Source organism: Macaca nemestrina, chromosome 9, assembly GCF_043159975.1.
Source record: "Macaca nemestrina isolate mMacNem1 chromosome 9, mMacNem.hap1, whole genome shotgun sequence".
NCBI lineage: Eukaryota > Metazoa > Chordata > Mammalia > Primates > Cercopithecidae > Macaca > Macaca nemestrina.
Window position 1 is genome coordinate 122,936,632 of NC_092133.1, and position 22,043 is coordinate 122,958,674.

Here is a 22,043-nt window from a genome sequence, read left to right on the forward strand (position 1 = left end):
CGAAACATACACAACCCCTGTAATAGCTCTTGCTACTGATGTATTGATGGTGCTGACAAAGAGAAAACTCGGACCAGATGGTTTCCAAACAGTGGAACCACCTGGCTCATTGGCAATGCCAACTTATTGCTATTTCTCAAATAGCTGTACTCTCATGAACTATGAAATGTAGGAGTGAGCCATTCATGGGCCCAGGCAGAATGACGTTCCAAAATTAGGATTCTTAAGAGAAGTAGAAACACCTCTCCATGTCATCCTCAAACTGGCCCCCCTCTCCCATTTCTAGTACTTTTAAGATCTTATTTTTAATTCTTTCTCTTATTATAAATTATAAAATTATATTATATATATTATATAATTATATATTATAAAATCCAGTTCTTTATTTCTACATTACAAAGAAAACAATATGATGGGCTCTTGAGGTATTTATTGCAGAGGAAGAAGAAAGGTCCTATGTCATTTTGGGAAACGGACCCAGAAATGAACTTGCTTGGAGCCCGTTAGTGTCTTCAGGCCGAGGGGACCATTTGGAGTCAGCAAGGGACAAATATAATTGTACCTGTGACACCATGAAATTTTATTGAATCATGAAACTTGAAACTTCATAGAAATACAATCAAGATAATAGATTAACCAAAGCACAAACTGATGCAATCGTTTTTCTAATGATAATGTTAACAAAGTTTGGAGTTTTCTTGAATTATTTAGTATCCATTTTTTCCTGTTGAAAATTCACGTTAATTTTTAAAAGTCAAACTATCAAATTAACCTACACACTTTTCTAAGTTGGTGCTTTAAGACTGCAATTATTTTACAGGTCATTTTAAGTAGTTATCTTAGTTATTTACTCATTTGATGGACACCTGCTGAGCATCTAATTGGTAGTGTGTGTAACCATTAAAGATCTGATATTGGCTAATTTATGTAACATGTAAAACAATTTAAAAATTATTTAAGATCTTGCTTACATTGTTGTTTAGAATCTAGTCTTTTAAAAATAATGATATATTTTTATTTAAATTACATTTCAAGGCTGGGCACAGTGGCTCATGCTTGTAGTTCCAGCACTTTGTGAGGTTGAGGTGGACGGATTCCTTGCCCACCTCAGGAGTTCAAGAAGCAACATGGTAAAACCCCATCTTTACACAAAATACAAAAATTAGCAGGGTGTGGTGGTGCGTGCCTGTGGTCCCAGCTACTCGAAAGGCTGAGATGGGAGGATCGCTTGAGCCCAAGAGGTGGAGGCTACAGTGAGCCAAGACTGCACCACTGTATTCCAGCCTGGGCAACAGAGTGAGACCTTGTCTAAAAGAAAAGAAAAAAAAGGAAAAAATCTAAGCGATGGTCTTTGAAGTTTATGAAATATTTGAATTTCCATTTTGTAGCATGATAGGGTGGAAAGAGCAAAGACTTTGGGGACAGCAGATCTGGGTTTGAATCCTGACTCTACTATTCACAGATGGCAATGCTAGTCCTGGGTTGTAACCACTAAACCACTAAGCCTCAGTTTCTCGTATTAGTTAGAATGCTTGGTCACAAGTGATAAAAGTACCCAATGCTCATTAACTCAAACAAAATGAGAGTTTTGAGGATATTGGGGTACAAAATCCAAGGGCAGAAGTGTGCCTGCTTGGGCTTCACGAACAGTGGGAGGTCAGGAGTCAAATGCCATCAGACCAGGACTCTTTTTGGCAGATGAACTGCATCTATTCCTCCACATCTGTGATGGCAAACATGACTGTTCATAGTTCTAAAGTTTGATGTCTTAGAGTTTTAGTCACCAGAGAGAAAGATTCACTCTAGGCTTTGGGTTCTAGTTCCTAAATCAAACATCTTGACTTGAACTGGCTTAGGCCAAATGAGGCCAATCCACGGTGGTTAAAGAAGGAGGCTAAATTAAAAAATCACACCTCTTGAGAAAGTCTACATGAAGAGAAAGAGGCTCAGGACAGTTACTAGGAGGGAGGATTTGGGTAGATCAAATGATAGGTTTCCTATACATTTCTCATATGTAAAAAATGGTAGACTGAGAGCGATGGCTTATGCCTGTGATCCCAGCACATTGGGAAGCAGATGCAGGAGGACAACTTGAAGCCTGGAATTTGAGACCAGCCTAGGAAATATAGTCTCTACAACATTGAAAGAAAAAATTAGCTGGACATGGTTGCCCATGCCCAAAGTCCTAGCCCTACTCTGGGGACTGAGGTGGGAGGATTGCTTGAGCTTAGGAGATGGAGGCTGCAGTGAGCCACGATCATGCCACTGCACTCCATCCTGGGTGACAGAGCAAAACTCTGTCTCTCTCTCTCTTTTAAAAAAAAAAAAAAAAAGTAAAATATCTTTTTTACAGAGTGATTTTGAAGATTAATCAGGATAGTCTGTTAAGTGCCTAGAACAATGTCTGATACCTTGTAGGTCTTCAATAAATCATAGCTGCTATTACATAGCAGGGAGGCAACATTCCAGCATTTCTTACAACTGACACTGTAATTAATGTGGAGCTCTTACTGTTAGCTAAGAAGCCATAATTCTTCACGTAACTCTTCAACACTTCTAATATATTTATTTTTAATAGTTTCTTTCTTATGGAAGATGTGAATTAGTGCTCTATTTCTAGTTGTAACATAGATTTTTTTAATAACCTATAAAAATTTCTAGGAGATTTATATTTTAAATGAAATTCTGCATTAAGGAAATAATGTTTTACATGCTTTGATTAAAATGACTTATTGAGATCCATGCTGTCTGTCATCCCTTTGTGTCATTTGTGTACACACTAAGTATAATGCATTTACATTTATTTTTATTTTAATTTTATTTTTTGAGACGGAGTCTCACTCTGTCTCCAGGCTGGAGTGCAGGGTCATGATCGTGGCTCACTGCAGCCTCCGCCTCTTGGGTTCAAGCAATTCTCCTGCCTCAGCCTCCCAAGTAGCTGAGACTACAGGTGTGCACCGCCACGCCCAGCTAATTTTTTTTTTTTTTTGTATTTTTAGTAGAGAAAGGGTTTCACCATGTTGGCCAGGATGGTCTTGATTTCCTGACTTCGTGATCTGCCTGCGTTGGCCTCCCAAAGTGCTGGGATTACAGGCATGAGCCACTGCGCCTGGCTTACATTGATTTTTAAATTTGTATTTCTTTTTCTCTTTTGCTGTTTACGGGTTTTTTTTTCCTTTTTTCAGTTTTGTAGAGTGGAAGAAGTGTGTTTTGTTATAGAAAAACAGTCGGTATTTGATGAATAATGCCATTGCAGGTATGGGAAGGAGGTTAGGAACAATTTTAATGACATTATCAATCTGCATATCTAGAAACATTGAGGAATAATCTGTCACTTTTATCAGCTATGACAAGACTTTGAGATTTAGGACAGGTTATTTTCACTTTCATGACTGTTTTGTGTTAGTTCACTTTGTTTACATTTGCTTGATTCTTGGTTTATCCTGTTTCTTTTCTTCAAACTAGTTAGGATGTAGCTTTTCTTTTCTGAATGACTCATTTCTTAATTAGTTATTTTCTAACTGGAAATTACTTATTTCCTAATACTTTATAATTCAGGATATGTACACAGGACAATGCATTCCCTGTTGTGATTTCTTGTTCTCTCCTTATTTTAACCTTGTGTGATATCTTCTGGTTCAAAATAATTTCAATAATATTCTATTCTGTGTGTGAATTAAGCTATTTATATTTAAAAGTTATAATCATATAAAGATGAGACTATCTCTAAAGGATTAAGAGAACATGTGTTCAGAAGCAAAATTTATCAATTGTCCAAATTATTAAAATGCTGTTTGTGAAATTCTTAGTGAAAATATGGACTATGTGTATATATTTTAGGCTTCAATTTTCTTTATTAGTGTAGATATAATTTTTCGCCTTGAATTAGTATTTTTGCCAGTGCTACCATTTTGGCAATGGTATTTCCCTGCTAATCCGATCTTTCCTAAAAGAAAATTTAAGCAATTTTTGACTTCAACAGAAAGACCTGAAAACACTTTTATTGAAATGTAGGTTGTGTTAAACTTTACTTTGGGTGATTATTTCTGTCTCTTTTGTGGCACTATAGGATCCATTACAGATAATAAATTAATTTTAGGTTATGCAAATCTTTTGACGTCCTATACTAAGAAATATTCAGTTGGTTCCATTTTCACTTCTGCTTATTTACAAAATGTTGTTTATGTCTTACTTGTGTTTGCTTTGATATTTTTCACTTTGGTATTTTTTTCATTGTCAGATGAATTTAAAGATAACATCTGGGGAGAGGCTGGGTAGGTGGATGTCAGAGAGACTCCACCTTCTATCAGCTCTGTGACTTCCACAAACTTCCTTCATCTGTAAAATGGACCTTAACATGCATGCCTGCTAAGATTTAACTGAAGAGGATATATGTACCTTGTAATTGTTGTTGCCTTTATTTATTAATATTCTATTACTTTTTTTTTTAAGACGAGGTCTTGCTCTGTTGCCCAGGCTAGAGCGCAGTGGCATGATCACAACTCACTGCAGCTTTCACCTCACAGGCTCAAGCAATCCTCACACCTCAGCCTCCTGAGTAGCTGGGACCACATGCATGTGCCACCATGTCCAGCTAATTTTTTTGTGGGGGCGGGGCAGAGCCAAAGTCTCGCTATGTTACTCAGGCTGGTCTTGAACTCCTGGGCTCAAGTGATCTTCTTGCCTTGGCCTCCCAAAGTGCTGGGATTACAGATGTGAGCCACTGTGCCCAGCCTATTTATATTCTTTTTTGATCCAAAAAGGAGTGAATGAGCTCCTAAATGCAGATGGCATAGTCCCTGGCCATGGGGTAGGACGTTGAGTTACGATGAGTGAGTGAGTCAACATGTGTGTACAGTAAGGAGTGCTGAGCACTTCTTACAGGTTATCCGCTGGGCTTCCCATCCTTGCTCTGCTCACATAATATATAAAGCACTCAGTAGTATGCTTGGAACACAGGAGCCACTTACTAGATGTCAGGCACTAGTATTATCTCATTTAGTTCTCACAAAAGTGCTCTCAATATTGTACTAAAATTATGCATATTTTGTATATATGAGGAAACTGAAACTCAGAGATACTAAGTAACTTGCCTAAGGTCACACAGCTAATATGGTGGATCCAGGGCCCAAGACAAGTTTGTATAATTTCTGAGGCTATATTTTTAACCACTAAGCTACACTTGAGTGTCTCAGGAGTAATTTTGAATTATCTTAACTGGTTGAGAAATTGAAATTGCCCCAGATTGCTTTTTGGGGCCAGGCACGGTGGCTCACACCTGGAATCTCAGCACTTTGGGAAACCAAGGTGGACGGATCACTTGAAGTCAGGAGTTTGAGACCAGCCTGACAACATGGCAAAACCCTGTCCCTACTAAAAATTCAAAAATTAGCTCAGCGTGGTGGTGTACGCCTGTAATCCCAGCTACTCAGGAGGCTGAGGCACAAGAATTGCTTGAATCTGGGAGACAGAGGTTGCAGTGAATCAAGATTGCACCACTGCACTCCAACCTGGGTAACAGAGAGAGACTCTGTCTCAAAAAAAAAAAAAAAAAAAAAAAAAAGAAAAGAAAAAAGTGCTTTTTGATGTATTTAGTGTTTTTGTTTAGAATAAAAAAATATATTTCATTGTTTTTTTTAAGTAAAAGAACCCAAAATCTGGTAAAGTTGGATTGTGAATATACATGGAAAAGTGACAAAATAGTGACTATCACTAAGAGCCTCTGGGAATGCAGTGGAAGTTTAATTGAAAGCTTAGAAATCTATGGACATGGTTTTTAATGCTTTTTAATTATGTTTAAAAAGGTAATTATAATTTTAATTTTATTTAATTAACCATAGATTTACAAATTATGAGATTAATTTGTAAAAAAAACAAATTTACTTTTGAGCTCATTTCTTTGACTTAACATTGCTAAAATTAACTTCACCTTAAAAAAAAACTCTTAATCAGATTTTTCTTTGTAGTGTTTAATTCCCATCTAACATTGTGAGATTAACCAATTTTCTGCATTTTAGACCTTAAACATACAAAACTAGATAGTAATCAATCATGAAATGGTTGTTAAGCTTTTAATCTATGCTTAGCACCAAGCAAATGCAGTGAGAGAGAAAGAAACATGTGGTCTACATTTTCTAGTACCTTAAAATCTGTGGGAAGATACAAGATGATGAACTATACAAGAACTATACATAATTGAGCACTAAATTTTGCAGATCAAATTAAGAATTTTGCATGTAGTTTTAAAATACTGCGACCCTCACCATCTCCCTTTAAAGAAATGTGGAGTATCTATCATGTCATGAAAGGTAATGAAATTGGTCATGGATTTCATTGTATCAGAAATGTATGAAATAAAGAGCAGAATAACGTGAATCAGTAATACATGTGCCTGAGATTTTAGGCTTCTGTTAAACATATTCTGACAAGCTGCATTAAAGCAAATACTGTTTTCCTTCTATATATACTTCCGTCCCTGCATAGTTCTCACTGCTCTTGTCTATTGTGATACATGCGATGCATCCCCTTGAACTATGATTCTTCCCTCCTCCATATTTGTGTATTTATTTCATTATTTTAGAGATGGGGTCTTGCTCTGTTGCCCAGGCTTGAGTGTAGTGGTGTGAACATAGCTCACTGCAGCCTTGAACTCCTGGGCTGAGGCATTCCTCCTGTCTCAGCTTCCCCACTAGCTGGGACTACAGGTATGCACAACTATGCCTGGCTGATTTTAATTTTAATTTTTTTTTTTTTTTAAGAGATGGGGGCTTGCTGTGTTGCCTAGTTTGGTCTCAAACTCCATGCCTCAAGCAATCCTCCTGCCTCAGCCTCCCAAAGTCCTGCAATTGCAGGCATGAGCCACTGTGCCTGGCCCTCATCCATATTTGGAATCCCTTTAACGCCACCCTTTTACACTCTCTCAGTGCAATTTTTCCTACCTTTTTGCTTCAAGTCTGCGTTTGCTGATATAATTAAACAGCCTCACTAAGATGAAGAAACTCAGAGTGGCTGATTTAACTTTCTGCAAATGGTAGATACCCATTGACTAGCTCACCTGCCATTTGTGAAAAACCCAAGTCTTTGGCTGACTGAAAATATCAACTGGATTCCTGGTTATAATATTCATTTTCTCTTTTCCCACTCATGTTTTTTGTTTAACCTCTCGGTTCCTCAGTTTCTGCATCAGGACTTTTAAAACTTTGTCCCTGCTTTCTTTGAAAATATTTTTGTCGTGAGATAGTTGATCAACACAAAAGATTATACATAATGGGTACATGCAGGTTTGATAGGGCGATAATAAAAAGATAACATGTGAATTCACCATCCAATGTAAGAACTAGAACATCACCAGTAACAGGGAAGCTCCCTGTACATTTTTCCACGAGCAGATCTTGTCACCACTCCCCTGAATGTCGTATTATCAAGCCCCCTCCCACCATACATTCACCAGTATGCCCTTTTTTTTTTTTTTGAGATGGAGTCTCCCTCTGTCACCCAGGCTGAAGTACAGTGGTGTGATATCAGCTCACTGCAACCTCCACCTCCCAGGTTCAAGTGATTCTCCTGCCTCAGCCTCCTGAGTAGCTGGGATTACAGGTGCGCACCATCATACCTGCCTAATTTTTGTATTTTTAGTAGAGCTAGGGTTTGGCGGTGTTGGCCAGGCTGGTCTCAAACTCCTGACCTCAAGTGATCCACCTGCCCCAGCCTCCCAAAGTGCTGGGATTACAGGCGTGAGCCACCTTGCCTCCATTTCTTTTTTCTTTTTTTTTTTTTTTTGAGACGGAGTCTCGCTCTGTCGCCCAGGCTGGAGTGCAGTGGCGTGATCTCCGCTCACTGCAAGCTCCGCCTCCCAGGTTCATGCCATTCTCCTGCCTCAGCCTCCCTAGAAGCTGGAACTACAGGTGCCCACCACCACGCCCGGCTAATTTTTTTGTATTTTTAGTAGAGACGGGATGTTCTCCAGGATGGTCTTGCTGTGTCTGCATTTCTTGCTTTTTCTTCCCCTCAACATAATGTTTCTGAGAGTCATCCACATGGATCCATGATTCATTTATTTTAACTCTTAGATAATATTACATGGGATTTTTTCATTCTCCTGTGGATGGAGATTTAGGTTGTTTCCTTTTTTTTCTCTTTGAAAATAGAAACAATGTTATTAAGAACATGTTGGTCCAGGTCTCCAGATGCTCTCCCTTTGGCGAGAAGCATGATCTGGTGTAGAGCTGGTGAGCTCTAGGATGTGCCTATCCTTGACTTCATTGCCAAGTGTTATTTAATCTCCTTTTAGTTTGTCATTCAACAATTTAACAGTCTCTGGTCCCAGTTGGCTTCCTTCATCTGCGTGGCTTTCTGCCTAACAGTGGCCTTTCTCTTTAGTGAATTCCATTGTCTCCATTTACTGATGTTTTGTAATAGTAATAATTGCGCTGTTTGCACTTCTCAGTGTTAGTAAATAATTCCATTTGCCACTCTGCCCGTTATTTTGTTTTTTCAAAAGTCTTCCTTTTTTAGTCACTGTGAGCCTTTTCCTTAAGCTGGGCCAGAACTGCTCTGGTGTCCAGGCTGTCACCCTGTATGAACTTGGGAGGGCTACTTGCTGATGACTTCAAACACAAACTATCACTAAGGGTGCACACTGTGGCAGAAATGTACATACTTCAGCAGCAAAGGCCATTTTTAAAATTTAGTGAAAATAATGAAACTATTTGCTGAAGGGTCATATCCTTGCTTGGTATTTTCACATGTTATTTATTTTAACCTTGCAAACATTCATTTAATATGTAGCATATTGCATATTTTCTTGTTTTCTTTCTTTTCTTTCTTTCTTTTTTTTTTTTTTTGAGACAGAGTCTCACTCTGTTGCCCAGACTGGAGTTCTGTGGCACAATCTCAGCTCACTGCAAGCTCCACCTCCTGGGTTCACGCCATTCTCCTGCCTCAGCCTCCTGAGTAGCTGGGACTACAGGTGCCTGTCACCATGCCCAGCTAATTTTTTGTATTTTTAGTAGAGACAGGTTTTACTGCGTTAGCCAGGATGGTCTCGATCTCCTCATCTCGTGATCTGCCTGCCTCAGCCTCCCAAAGTGCTGGGATTACAGGCGTGAGCCCCCGCGCCCAGCCTCTTGTTTTCTTTTCTAACTGAGGATCGGGAGTGTTAGACAAATAGAGCAAATTAAGATCACAGAAAAGAATCAGGGTTTACATTCAGGTTTCTTGATTCTTGCTTTAGCGTTCTAATCTATGCTGCAGGAAGTTATATATGTACACATGCATATCATGTTTCTGAGCATATATGCAACATATACACACAGACATGTAGAATGTCAAGACATACATAGGATGTCCATGATATATAGTATTCAATATGTGAAATAAGACATTTTTAAGTTACTTCTGAAGGCAAATATGGCAAAGCAAGTTGCCTATTGAGTGAATTTCTCACATTTGAGTGCATTTTCGAAGTGCCTTTCTTCAGTCTTGAAGGGCTAAGACTGTAGGGAGATAAGACTGTGTTACTTCCCAGTTATGGCACATTCTCTTTCTAAGCTCAGGTTGGTAACTTAATTCTGTCCTCTCTCCTCTTTGTCCTTCCTGCTCCGTTCTGACAAGAGTGTGTAGCATGCCTGGTGGGGTCTTTCGGGGACGCCAGGGCCCTGAGGCTGGGCCCAAGAACTTTTGCTTTCTTTTGTGGTCCTGGGACAGTTCTCTGACAGTGGCTGACTGGGGTAGGGGACCGACATTGACTACCCCTACCTGGGCTTCTCGCCTCTGTCCTGCGTACTTGCAAGGAGTTTGCAGGACAGCAGCTAGAAAAAGCCTTTTAAAACATAAGTCAGGGCATGCGCTGTCCACATACAAACCTCCACGGGCCCCATGCCTCACAGGGAAGAAAAGCCAACATCCTCAGGGCCTGCAAAGCCCCGTGTGACCACTCCCTGCGTCCTCTTCCTCTTCGCTCCCGCTAAGACACAGGCACAGTGGCCTTCCTTGACCTTTCTAAAGGGCTTTAGGACTTTGCTCCGTCTGTTCCCTCTGCCTGCATAGGTCTCCCGGAAGAAGTCTGTGTGGCTTTCTTCCTCCCGCTTTGAGGCCTTACTGAAATGCCACCTTCTTACTGGGGACTTCCCTGACCACCCTGTCTAGAAGGGCAGACTGCCTGGTACTTCACGTTCCCTTGTCTCGCTATTTTTCTCTCTTAGCACTTCCCACTAACATACCATTTATGACCTACATAGATATTGTGTCTTTTTCATTTCTTGCATTGTAATTATCATAAGCCCCACAAGGGCAGGGACCATTGACTTCTCTTTGTCACATCGTTTCTTTTTTTTTTTTTTTTTTTTGAGACGGAGTCTCGCTGTGTCTCCCAGGCTGGAGTGCAGTGGCGTGATCTCGGCTCACTGCAAGCTCTGCCTCCCGGGTTCATGCCATTCTCCCGCCTCAGCCTCCCAAGTAGCTGAGACTACAGGCGCCCGCCACCACGCCCGGCTAGTTTTTTGTATTTTTAGTAGAGACGGGGTTTCACCATGTTAGCCAGGATAGTCTCGATCTCCTGACCTCGTGATCCACCCGCCTCGGCCTCCCAAAGTGCTGGGATTACAGGCTTGAGCCACCGCGCCCGGCCAGTCACATCGTTTCTATACCTGGAACAACTCTTGGCATATAGTAGGTGCTCAGTAAAGATTTGCTGAATGAGCAAAGGATTGTCCATGAAAGCAATGCTCTTTCCTTGACAGAATCTGCTGTTTATCTAAACTATTACATCTTGTAACACTCATAAGAAAGATCAGGGCATAGAAGGCAATGAGGAGAAATTTACATATTTGTTTTACTGGGAGCCTTGTCATATGTGTATACAACACATGGACACAGGCGCTGGTTATGTTCATCAGAATTCTTTTGATTGTAAAAGTGAGAGATTGATTAGCTCACATAACTGGCAAACCTGGTGTTTCTGGCTTTTGGAAGAGTTAAATTCAGGTGCTCAAATGGTGATATCAGGACTCTATCTCAATCACTCTTTTGCTTGCCTCTGTGTTGACTTCATTATTATTGGACGGTGGCCACATGGTAGTCTGCAACTCCACTTTTACAGCCAATTAAACTAGCCAGACCATAGCAACAGAGCACCCCTGATATGGTTTGGATGTTTGTCCCTCTCAAATCTCATGTTGAAATGTGAGCCCAGGCATTGAAGGTATGGAGTAGTGGGAGGTGTTTGGGTCATGGGGTTGGATCACTCATGAATGGTTTGGTGCCCTCCCCACAACAGTGAGTTCATGTGAGAGCTGGTTGTTTAAAGAGCCTGGCACATTCCCCTGCCCTTGCTCCCTCTCTCGCCGTGTGACACACTGGCTCCCCTTCACCTTCCATCATGATAGAAGCTTCTTGAGGCTCTGATCAGAAGCAGATGCTTACACCATGCTTCCTGTACAGCCTGCAGAACCACAAGCCAAATAAACCTCTTTTCTTTGTAAATTACCCAGTCTCAGGTATTCCTTTATAGCATCACAAATAAATGACACAACCCCTTTCCCAAGAGTTCCTGCCAGAGTCCCAGAGCTGAGGCTCCTGGATGCTTGCTAGATTATGTGGCCCTCCCAAGATCAATTGCAGGGTCTGTGGATCTGGTGTCCTCTTTGGCTGGATGAGGTCACGTGAGGGCAAAGGGGCCACATGAGATTGGAGAGAGGCATCCTGCTATTTCTCTCCATCTTCTGTTCTCTTTTTATATCCACTTGCCTCCCAGAATCAGACTACACATGACTGACAAACCATCTAATACAACATTTAAAATTAGACCTAAGTAGATAGGTTGAAAGTGGGCGGGAGTGTGGAAGAGAGAGCTGACGAGTGGCTTGGAGTTTCCCTATGTGTAGTAAAGAAATACTGGTGGGCTGGTGCTTGAACTGGTGCTGAGAGGGTAAGAGGCTTGGCTGGGTTTCACACCATTCAAAAGAAATAGGAATCCGGCAACAGTCTGCAGGCCTTTTATAGAGGTGATTGTATACTTCTCAAAGCTAGTCACCCAACCAGGCAAGCCAAAGTCAGATGATTCTTTTGTGTCTTGTGAATGTAGAAAGGATCGTTGAACTGTAATCGGCTCAAAACCTGTGATCCTAGGCTGGGTGTGGTAGTGGCTGATGTCTGTAATCCCAGCACTTTGGGAGGCTGAGGTAGGAGGATCACTTGAGGCTAGGAGTTCAAGACCATCCTAGGCAGCATAGCGAGAACCTATCACTACCAAAACAAAAATAAAACCAAAACCAAAAATACCTATGATTCTAGAATTTATTGGTTTTTCTTTTCACCTCTGTCTTTGGAAATTGCTATTAAAAAATACAAACCAATAACAAAAATAATATGTGGTTTTGCTTTCTCTGAGACTGGTGTTAGGAACTTGTCTCACAGGCATTTCTTCCTATATCTTCATGCCTGTTGCTATTCCAACCCTGTCGTCCTTTTAACTTTTATTATTTTACTACTCTGAGCTCTGGTGCTTACTACCAGCAAAGTTAAATAGCTTGCCTGCTTAGTTAGGCATAAAACACAGAGAATGTGCCAGCATGTGGATCTTTACCCATGCTGGGAGATGGAGGGTGAGAAGGCTAATCTCTCAGCATTTTATGTGGAAGAAAAATATTGCAGTTTATTTGACCTTTTATGGGAATAAAGTAAGGGGTTTAGTGCTTTTACAAATCGAAAGTACAGAGAGAAGAATTAGGTATTCTTAAGCTAAAAGTGATGAGAGTATCTAGATTTCCCTGTGTGTGTGTGTGTGTGTGTGTGTGTGTGTTCTTCTTTCAAGCTTGTCTGGTAAAAGAAATCTTGCAGTATCCTTGAGGATAATAATGCTTAATAGAATTGGGTATTTAAATACAGACATGACTCAACAGAAACAGCCATTCCATGTTCAACGAAGTGAACTTTTCCACCTTCTGCAGAAGACTGCACTAACAGAATCATATTGAATAGGCAACCCTAAATTAACTTAATTAATTTTAATGATCAATTTAAGTGTTAATTGGAAGCTTGTAAGTTTGAATGTAAAATGGGGATTCTACGGGTTATCAAAATATGTTTCCATATTTCTTGATATTTTGGCTTAAAAAAAAGAACAGTCAAAGTGATGTAACCATCTCAGTCGTTAACAAGCCGAATCTTTAACTGGTGTGACAGTTATTGTCATTATGCTAATAACAGGAGATGGGGTTCTGTAAGATGAAGCATTAGCTGTTCCAGTCCCCCGAGGAAATAGTAAAATTCAGCTCCATTGGGTTGTAATTAGAAAAGAAATATATTTAAATACTGAAAAAAATCTTCGCTACTTCAGCACACAGTATGCCAAGGGCATGTGTGAGCAACTTTTTAATCTCTAGGTGTGGCCTATTTTATAAATATTTTCATAAGCATTTATATACTTGCCATTTGGCAATACAGCATTGTGTAATCGTATCCATATGTTTGCCTTCTGAAGTTGAATAAAAACTTCTTGGACAGGGCTAGCTGTCAGTTCTTCATCTTCCTCCTCCATAGGGCAGTTTAGGCTCAAAATGAGGCTTTATCACTGGCAGGCGGGCCCGGGAGGAGAAGAAGATCCAGCTTTCTTTTTCCACATTTTCTTTCCTTTCACAGTGGTGATGGTATTAATGACGATAATCATCATAGCTATTATGGAGTACTTACTTGTTTCTGTCAGCCAGATTCATGCATCAAGTAGTCCGATCCCATCCCTACCACCTGTTAAATAGCCATTGTTGTTATTGCCGCCGTACAGATGACACCACTGAGCCACAGAGTGGTTAAAGAACTTGCTTAAAGTCACACAAATAGTAAGTGGAGTTTCTGGGACACAAACCAGGTAGCCTGGCTGTTTCCTGATGGCTCTTAACTGCACCTCCGGCCGAGACCTGTGTTTTTAGCCATTGTTTCCAATTCCAGCAGCTTCGTTGGCCGGTCCTATCCTGAGTGGGATTTGTGATCCCTCTGTTCACTTTTCTTTCCCCTCTTCTTGTTAGGTCAAGTACAAAAGAGATTTTGAAGAAAGCAAAGGGAGAGGCTTCAGCATCGTCACGGACACTCCTGAGCTACAGAGACTGAAGAGGACTCAGGAACAAATCAGTAACGTAGGTGCCTGTTTATTCAATAGCATGATGGCTCTGACATGCATTTCTGGATGAGAAAGGGAGGCTGGGTGACTTGGAAGCGTTTGTGTTGCTGCGGGGTGTAAGCAGTACTCAGTGCACGCATAGACTATGCCAATTTCATCTGGTAAACCCTGCCCTCTGGTTCCATCACAGTTATCTAGGGCTCAGTGCTTAGTTACCTAATAGAAGATCTCCTTATTCCGTTTTGAATGGTTCTCAGCTTTCAAATTTTTCCAAAGTAGACCTTTTATAATTAAAATAAGAAACTTGAAAGTTAAGTTTTGACTGTGGGTAAGCATATAAAATATACACATAAGGTCAGGAGTCTTAAAAAAATCTCCTATTTGCTGACTATGTGTCTATAAGATTTCATACTTTTGAATTAGATATTTGTTGAAATCAGGTATTACATCTTACTTTTGAAATAAACATTTATATATGTAGTTGCTTTGGACTTGAAGCTGTGCCTTGTTTATTAATATAGTTTCCTCGAAAGAGAAACTGGAGACTAACAGAGTTCAAACATATTAGGGAGGTATTAATTCAGTACTTCTTAAAGGTGGACAAACAACTCTTTTTAGTTTTTGTAATTCACACCTGTGATTATATTTCTTCCAAAATATTACATGAAGTGTGTCAGGATTTATTTTTTCACAAAAGTTAATTCAATGTTAGATATCCAAGAGGAAATATGAATGAAAATTAACAAATGTGTGGGTGACATAAAAGTATGAGCAAACAGGCAACACTCATACCATTTTTCATGAGAACTGTATTTTGTGTATCACTTATAAAGTCACTAACATTTGTATATCTACGTGTTATAACTGATGTAGCCCTAATTTCCAGGACATGTTTAATTAGCAGATGGTTTTAAACTCACTGATATTTGGTCATGATCATAAGATGTATGTATACATGTATGTATGTGTGTGTATATGTATGTGTATATATTATATATGTGTTTGTATAAATTATATGTGTGTATATATACACACACATATAAATACACACCTACATATACAATTTGCAGATAGAATTACATATAATTTGAGAAAAAAACTTTTTATATGTCTGAAGTTCAAAAACAGAATTATTTCATGTTAAACAATTTATTAGGAAATGGGAGGGTGCAAAACACACATTGTTTTTTGCTCTTTAAATGGACATTTTATATTACTAGGGATTTCCTTTGAAGAAAAAGAGTTGAATTTTAAGACTTCATGACATTTGTCCCTTAGTTTTTCTACGCAGTCCCAGCAATCCATCAGTCATGAATACTGAAGATCACTGTCCTTGTTTTTCTTCCTCTTTATTCTTTCCTTAAATAAAAAACGTATTTTTGCTTTTAAAAATGCAAATCAATGATCTATTTCCCTGGCAGTTACATTTAACAGCAGTTCTTTCTTTGGATTATTTTTGGAAAATGTTTCTTTAAAAAATAATTCTGCCATAAACAGTTATATCATACATCTTCAACGATCACTGAATTTTATTTCAAAAAGAACTAAACATTTCTACCTAAGACATCCACATGACAGCTAACATAAGGATTGAAGCTGATCAAAGGTAAGCTTTTAAATTTTTATTCAAATTTAGTCAGTATTCATATTTAATTAAAAAAGAACTGATCATTTTACCAACCTTTATCATTAGCAGGAATATACATTTTATTCAATACCAGAGGTCGTTTGCAGATCCATTCTTAATTATGCAAAAACCCCTTATAACACAGGTATGTATTAATCTATATTTATCATATATAGTATGTTATATAGACAGCAGTATAAAAAGCGCCATTTAGATTAAGACTATTATTTTGACAATGCTGATTTTTAAAAGCATGTGACTTAGACAACATCTTTCTATTTAAAAAGAACTGTTTGCAATGTCTTGATGTTAGCAGCCATAGCAGTCTTATAAGTAGTTCTCTTAGCCAAGATGAGGCATATTAAATGTTTGGATAGCTGTAAAAAATATAGACTTCATAATATTACTGTTAGGGACCAACTCTTGAAGAAGGGAGGCTGTTAAGTGTTCTGAGGTCTGGTGAATTTATTATTCATTTATAAGACTGCAACTTCATGAACTTTTTCCCTTACCTCACTAGGTTTTCCATATTACTCAAGGATCTTTTTCTATAAGAAACTTGGGTTGATCCAAAAAGTAGTACTTTGGCAAGTCCAGTTTTCCATATTACTTTAATCTAAGCCCACTGAACAATATTGGCTAAAACCCAAGCAGATATTTTTTGACATTGGCTGGATTGTGTCTGTTATGAGAGGAAACAGGTGAGAAAGTGTCTAGACTGGAAAGACCCCAGAATCTTCCAGCTAGCGATGCTGGGAAATTATAATCCTGAAAATTATAGATCCTGAAAATTATTAGGGGTATGAAATTTGTGAGTCTTGCATTTGAGCACCAAGTTTAATATCGCTTAATGTAGGTAGGTTAACTGAAATTGGCAGTCTTTGCTATGTTTATGTTTCCCTGTGTTCCATTTTCTTATTTGTTTCTAGTTTACTGTATCTCTGAATATTGTGTGGCTCTTTCTTAGCTGCCTTTAATCTCCCCTGTGTAAAGACATAAAGCAGTGAATTTAATGACAACTCCTAGGTGTTTTGGGTAATATGTTATGCATGAATGGGCGTTTTTGATTGCCTATGTCTGTTGTCAATGTTTTGAAATTTTTTCAGCTATTCTCATGTTCGTTTATTGAGGATTTGAAATCATTTGGATTTGGACCACTCAGTCTGCATATGTTACTGAGGTGTGGGATAAAATACAACCATAAATTTCAAATTGAGTGTGTGAAAGAGGTAAGAGTGGGTGAACTTGCCTTCTTTGGGTAGCTATAATGACAACATATTGAACATGGGAGATTTATTAAATACTGCGATTTAAAATTCTTCTGCTATGTTACCCACTTAGTATAGCTGCAGAACAATACAAGAAAAGGGGCAGGATTTCAGAATTGACTAAATGGCTAGGAAGAAAAAGAACTTGGCTTCTAAAATAAAGGAAAATTATTTTTTTCCCTATGAAATTCCAGAAGATGTCTTCATCTCATTGAATGTATTAATATTCAGATGGAGTTTGGTTGCTTATGAAATTGAATGTTAGGCTTGGGAACAGTTTTTATGGGAAGTCAGGAAATCCAGCCAAATCGTTTAATTGAAGATAATGTTTAGAAGTCCAGGTTTTGTTTAAACTGTATCTCTTCAGCAGAATGAAACCTGACAGCCAATGTGTTCAGCACTGACTTAGGAACTGTGGGCTAGAAAGCCCTGCCCTACAGATTTTCGCAACTGTGTCACTTAATTGCCATCCACCCTCTCCTTGCCCCCAAACTCTAGGGCATAAATTCAGAAATGGCAGAAATATCTTTATACATCACATTTTCTGTATTTACCAATATTTTAGGAAATGTGGTTCTTAAGGGACAGTATACAAATTTGAATTGAGGAATACTGTGTCCATGGGCATTAAAGAAAAAAACACCACCACCCTTTTCTATGGCTACTACAGGGCTAGCTCATGTGAATAACTGCAAAGGCTCTTTCTAATTTCAGATGGTTCCCACCTTCAAGTTTACAAGCAGTGTATTCAGGGTACCTGCAGCAGGATCTCAAAGCAGAACCATCGCCAGACATTCAAGGGACTCAGGCTAGCTTTGAGAAGATTACTGATGTTTCATTCTGGCTGTTTACCCACTAATATCAGCCGCACTTTCAATTAGCTGAGACAGTCTGGGGATAAATTGTGAAATAAAATGGTGAAGTCAAACCCCGAGAGACTTTTACAGACTTTGTGCCATAGATAAAAACTGGATGTTTATATTTATTTCAGGGGGAAGAGAAATATCAAATGAAGGGGAAAGAAAAAAAAAATCCACCAGATGACAAAATCTTGTATTTTAAAGACTGACTGAAATAGTGAGTGTACCATTATTTGATTTGTCAGGATTTCTGCGTGTTCTTGACAAATGGAGAAAATAGTTTTGCATGTCTGTGTGTGCGTGTATCTGTGTATGTACCGCTGTGTGTTGACTTCAATGAGAGTCTCTAAAACCCCATTTTCCTGGATCACTGGTCTATAGACATTAGTGTTTTCACCTGCCCTATATTATTTCCCTTACCTTGTCAGTGTTCATAATTTTGGTTGTCTGTCCGCTTTACCAAATATCCTTTTTTGCTACCACTTTCAATTCTGCATACCCATTCATAAGAAATGCTTGCCTACTTTACAAGAGAAGCTAAGAATGACACTTTAAAAAAAAATACCAAAAAGTAATCTCTCTATAATTTGATCTTGCAATATAATTATTTTTAGCTCTTTTGCTACACTACATAATTTTTTCACTGACTTCTTAGAATGTAAAATAAATTATATGCCCATTAATAAGCTCACACGGATACTGCTGATTTAGTTCCCTGAGATTTTGTGAGTTAGCTTCAACAATATTAGATTATTGGGACTAAACCTTGCCTAATAATTGAATAGTAGTGTCTATGGGCTATTAAAAGATTTGATTCAAAGTTCGGTTGAGTGCAAGGGTGAACATGAGGGTAGGGACAATTATCTAGGGATTTGGTCTCTGTTTGTAATTTAAATAAATCATTTTGACAGAGACTGACTGTAACCATGTTCAGGCTGCTGACAGTGTGAAATTGAGTTGTATGGTGGACAGAAGACAAGCAGTCAAGAGAAATCCCCAAAGGCGAAATTTGTTATGTAATTGGGTCAATTCATGCATGAGCAATGCATGCTAATTGTAAACTGGTGGCAAAATTATCGTGTATGAGGCAATTAGGTCTTGTATGAATCTAAGCAACTGACATTGAAGGAGATTTTTTTTCTTTTTATATTGAGCAACATTTTTTTTAAATATGAGAAAGGTAAAAATTATAAAGTCATTCATTAAAATACATTATTTGTTAATTTTGTTCTTTATACAAGAAGCAGAAGTTTTATAACTAATGAAACATTTATGTAAAAGCTTCTGATTTTGAGTAGTAAAATCTAGTACACTAAATAGTTTGAAAGGAGAATGAATGTTATTTTTATTGTAAGTCATAAGTGGGTTGATTAACAGAGATGATTAGTTGTGAGGTCAGTGGTTTAGATTTAAGCTCTTGTAAGGCTAGTATTTTTACAGAGTGAATCTATATGTTGCTTTAACGGACTAGACTTTATCTGTAGCTCATCTCAGCCAATAACTCTGATGAATTCCCAATAAATAGTGGAGTCAGTAGCATTATCTTTAAAAGCAAAGATTAAAAAAAGAGAAAGTGATAGGGCAATAACACATATTTTCTGATAATATCTAACACATGTAGGAATACTTCATTTATTTTGAAACACTTTGACATACCCTGTTTAATTAGATCCTCTGAACAACTGCTCCTCAGGAAAAGTATTTCTATAAGGATTACTTATACTTTCATGTGAAAAATGTACGGAAAATTACCTCTTGGTCCTTTCTTGTTTCCAAATCTGTGGTTTCCCTTACACCTGGTTTTGCTTTATTTTTCCATGTAGAGCAGAACTTCAAAGGCTGATCTCTTCTTTTTAGCCTCAATTTTTCAGCCACAGTCACTTAAAGAAACAAATACATCCCAGACCAGTAATTACTTGTGCATGTCAAGTACAAGAGTTTTGGTTGTAAAATGGCATTGTCTAAAGGGGAGGTTTGAGAGGAGCCCCCGTAATAAAGTAATTAACACATATGACTTTTTTTTTTTTTTGAAGCAGAGATGAGGGATTCAGCAAACAATTTGTGAAGACCCTTTTTTCATGAAATCCTTTTTTCCCCTATTCCTTTCTTTTCAGTTTCACTGTTTTCAGGCCATTATCTTGCCTGAGTTACTGCAGTAACTTCCTAATTGGCCTTATCTCCTTCTGCTCCTTTTATTGAATCTAAAACACAATCACCAGATGAGTTGTTCTAAAATATCTCTTTCATCAAGACCCTAATTATGACCCACTAAAATACTTTAAATGGACCTCCAGTTTGAGTAGGATAAAGTCTAATCTCCTAAACCCTTTAATTCTGACTCTAAGGACCCTCCACAATCTGCTCCTAAATGACTGTTTTTCACCTTATCTTTCACTGTTCTTCACCACTGTTCTTCCATTTCTTTTAGGCCTACCTCCTTACTTTGTTCTGGACTTTTGCATGAGTCATTCTGCATGTTTAGGACAATTCCACACTATCTGTAAATGACAGCCCAGCCCCCTGATCCCAGACACACACTCAAACTCAGCTACAGTGATGTGTCTCATCTCTGAATTATTGTGAGGCTTTGTGCTATAACACTATCATTTGTACCACTCATTTCACACATCATATTCTCCACTTCGGTTTTAATTGGCATTTTATGTGTCTGTATGTCTGACCTCCTTAACTTCCCATAGGTGAAGATCATCTGTGTCTCCTTCCATTTATGTTTTATATCTGCAAGAACGCACCAGATGGTGCTTTATACTTTGCCTTTCTTGTCACCTCCCTAATTTAGGGCACTCCCTACCCCTTGTTAGGAGTGTGGGAATAATCTCTTGACTTGGGTTATTCTCCATGTAGTTTCTTGCAAGGTTTTCCTAAAATGCACATCTGATTATGTCACATCCTCTTTTAAAATCTGTTAAGTCTCTCTACTGCCTTTAGGATAAAATGTAAATCTTTTGCTTGGAATGTGAGGCTGTCCCTGGCTTAGTGCTAGCTGAGACCTCCAGCCTGGGAGGCCCTCTTGCAACCTGAACCCATCCATTTCACACTTCCGTCTGCAAGGCCCTTCGTACCTCTCCCCATCCACACTGGCTCAGAGGCTACCATTGAGACAGCCAGATGTGTGGGGGTCCCCGGAAAAACTGCAATCAGCCTGCCCATTAGGGAAGAGCCTCGGGAAGTTTATGCTGTTTGCAGAGGAGGTGGAGTGGTGGTGGGGGAGCCAGGCCCCTCCTCTTCTGTGTGGAACCTGGAATTTGAACTATGAGGCAGGAAGCTCTCTAGCAGGGGACTCTGGCCTTGCAGGGAGTCCCTATTTCCCCCTTTTCTTCCTTTCACCCAGCAAAACCCTGTCTTACTCATAATTCAAATTGTCTGTGAGCCTGAATTTTCATTGCTGTGGGACAAAGGACCCCGTCTTTAGCTGAACTAAGGAAAAGTCCTGCAACACCATCTTTCTCTAGCTACCCTGACAGTCAGCTTCTATAGCTGCATTATGAGTTTTCCTACCCTCAGACTGAACTCTATGAAGAAATGGGCTGTGTCTTTTTTCTTTATAGCCCCAGGGTCTAGCCCACTGCCAAATTTAATAAACAAATGAATCGACCATTTGTGTCAACAAATCTTTTTATTTTTTACTTCGATGAGTTAATCTCCTGGCCTTGTGTGAATTTCATCTTACAGTGAAGATTATTGCTAGGAGTTCTAATCTCTTTCAAAGTCTACCTGTCCATTGCACATCAATTTTCTTCCTGAAAGCTGCCAGATTTTTTTTCTATTGTATCATTTTCTAGCACAAAGTAGTTATCAAATATTTGTTCAGTAAAAGCTGGTTTATGTTATGGGATTACTTTCTACATATCCAGGGTGTTTTTTCTTTCTTTTTTTCTTAAGAGGAGTTTACCATCCCATCCACTTTTCAGTCTAGGCAAATAAAATCTTTCCTGGGATATCTGCCGTAGTGGAGCAAGGAATGAGTCTACCCCTTCAACGCAAGATTGCTTATGCCTAGAGTAGAGCTCAGTACAGAGCACATACTCAGTAAATGCATGTGGAATAAATGAATGAGGCCATAATATGTAAAATATTGACTAATTTTGTACATTTCTTTTTCTTGAAACTCCTCGTTGCAAGGATATTTTTAGTTTCTTAAGTTGCTTTCAACT

The 22,043-nt window shown here is 38.8% G+C and overlaps 1 protein-coding gene and 1 long non-coding RNA gene across 4 annotated transcripts in view; one reads left to right on the forward strand and one right to left on the reverse strand.

Annotated features, from left to right (window-relative positions):
- The window catches only part of LOC105480053 (nebulette), a 379,519-nt gene that overhangs the window by 193,713 nt on the left and 163,763 nt on the right, over positions 1-22,043 (forward strand). For 2 of the 3 annotated variants that reach the window (XM_011738505.2, XM_071070414.1), the window contains exon 4: positions 14,022-14,129. In XM_011738505.2, the coding sequence (XP_011736807.1) occupies positions 14,022-14,129 (108 nt within the window). Of the gene's footprint in view, positions 1-14,021; positions 14,130-15,929; positions 18,086-22,043 lie in introns of those variants that run through there. The other variant, XM_024792279.2, reaches the window with a different exon arrangement.
- LOC105480055 (uncharacterized) overlaps positions 1-22,043 on the reverse strand; it is a 28,986-nt gene that overhangs the window by 6,514 nt on the left and 429 nt on the right. The window contains exon 2 of the long non-coding RNA XR_011608216.1: positions 19,621-19,748. This is a non-coding gene — a long non-coding RNA (uncharacterized lncRNA). The remainder of the gene's footprint in view (positions 1-19,620; positions 19,749-22,043) is intronic.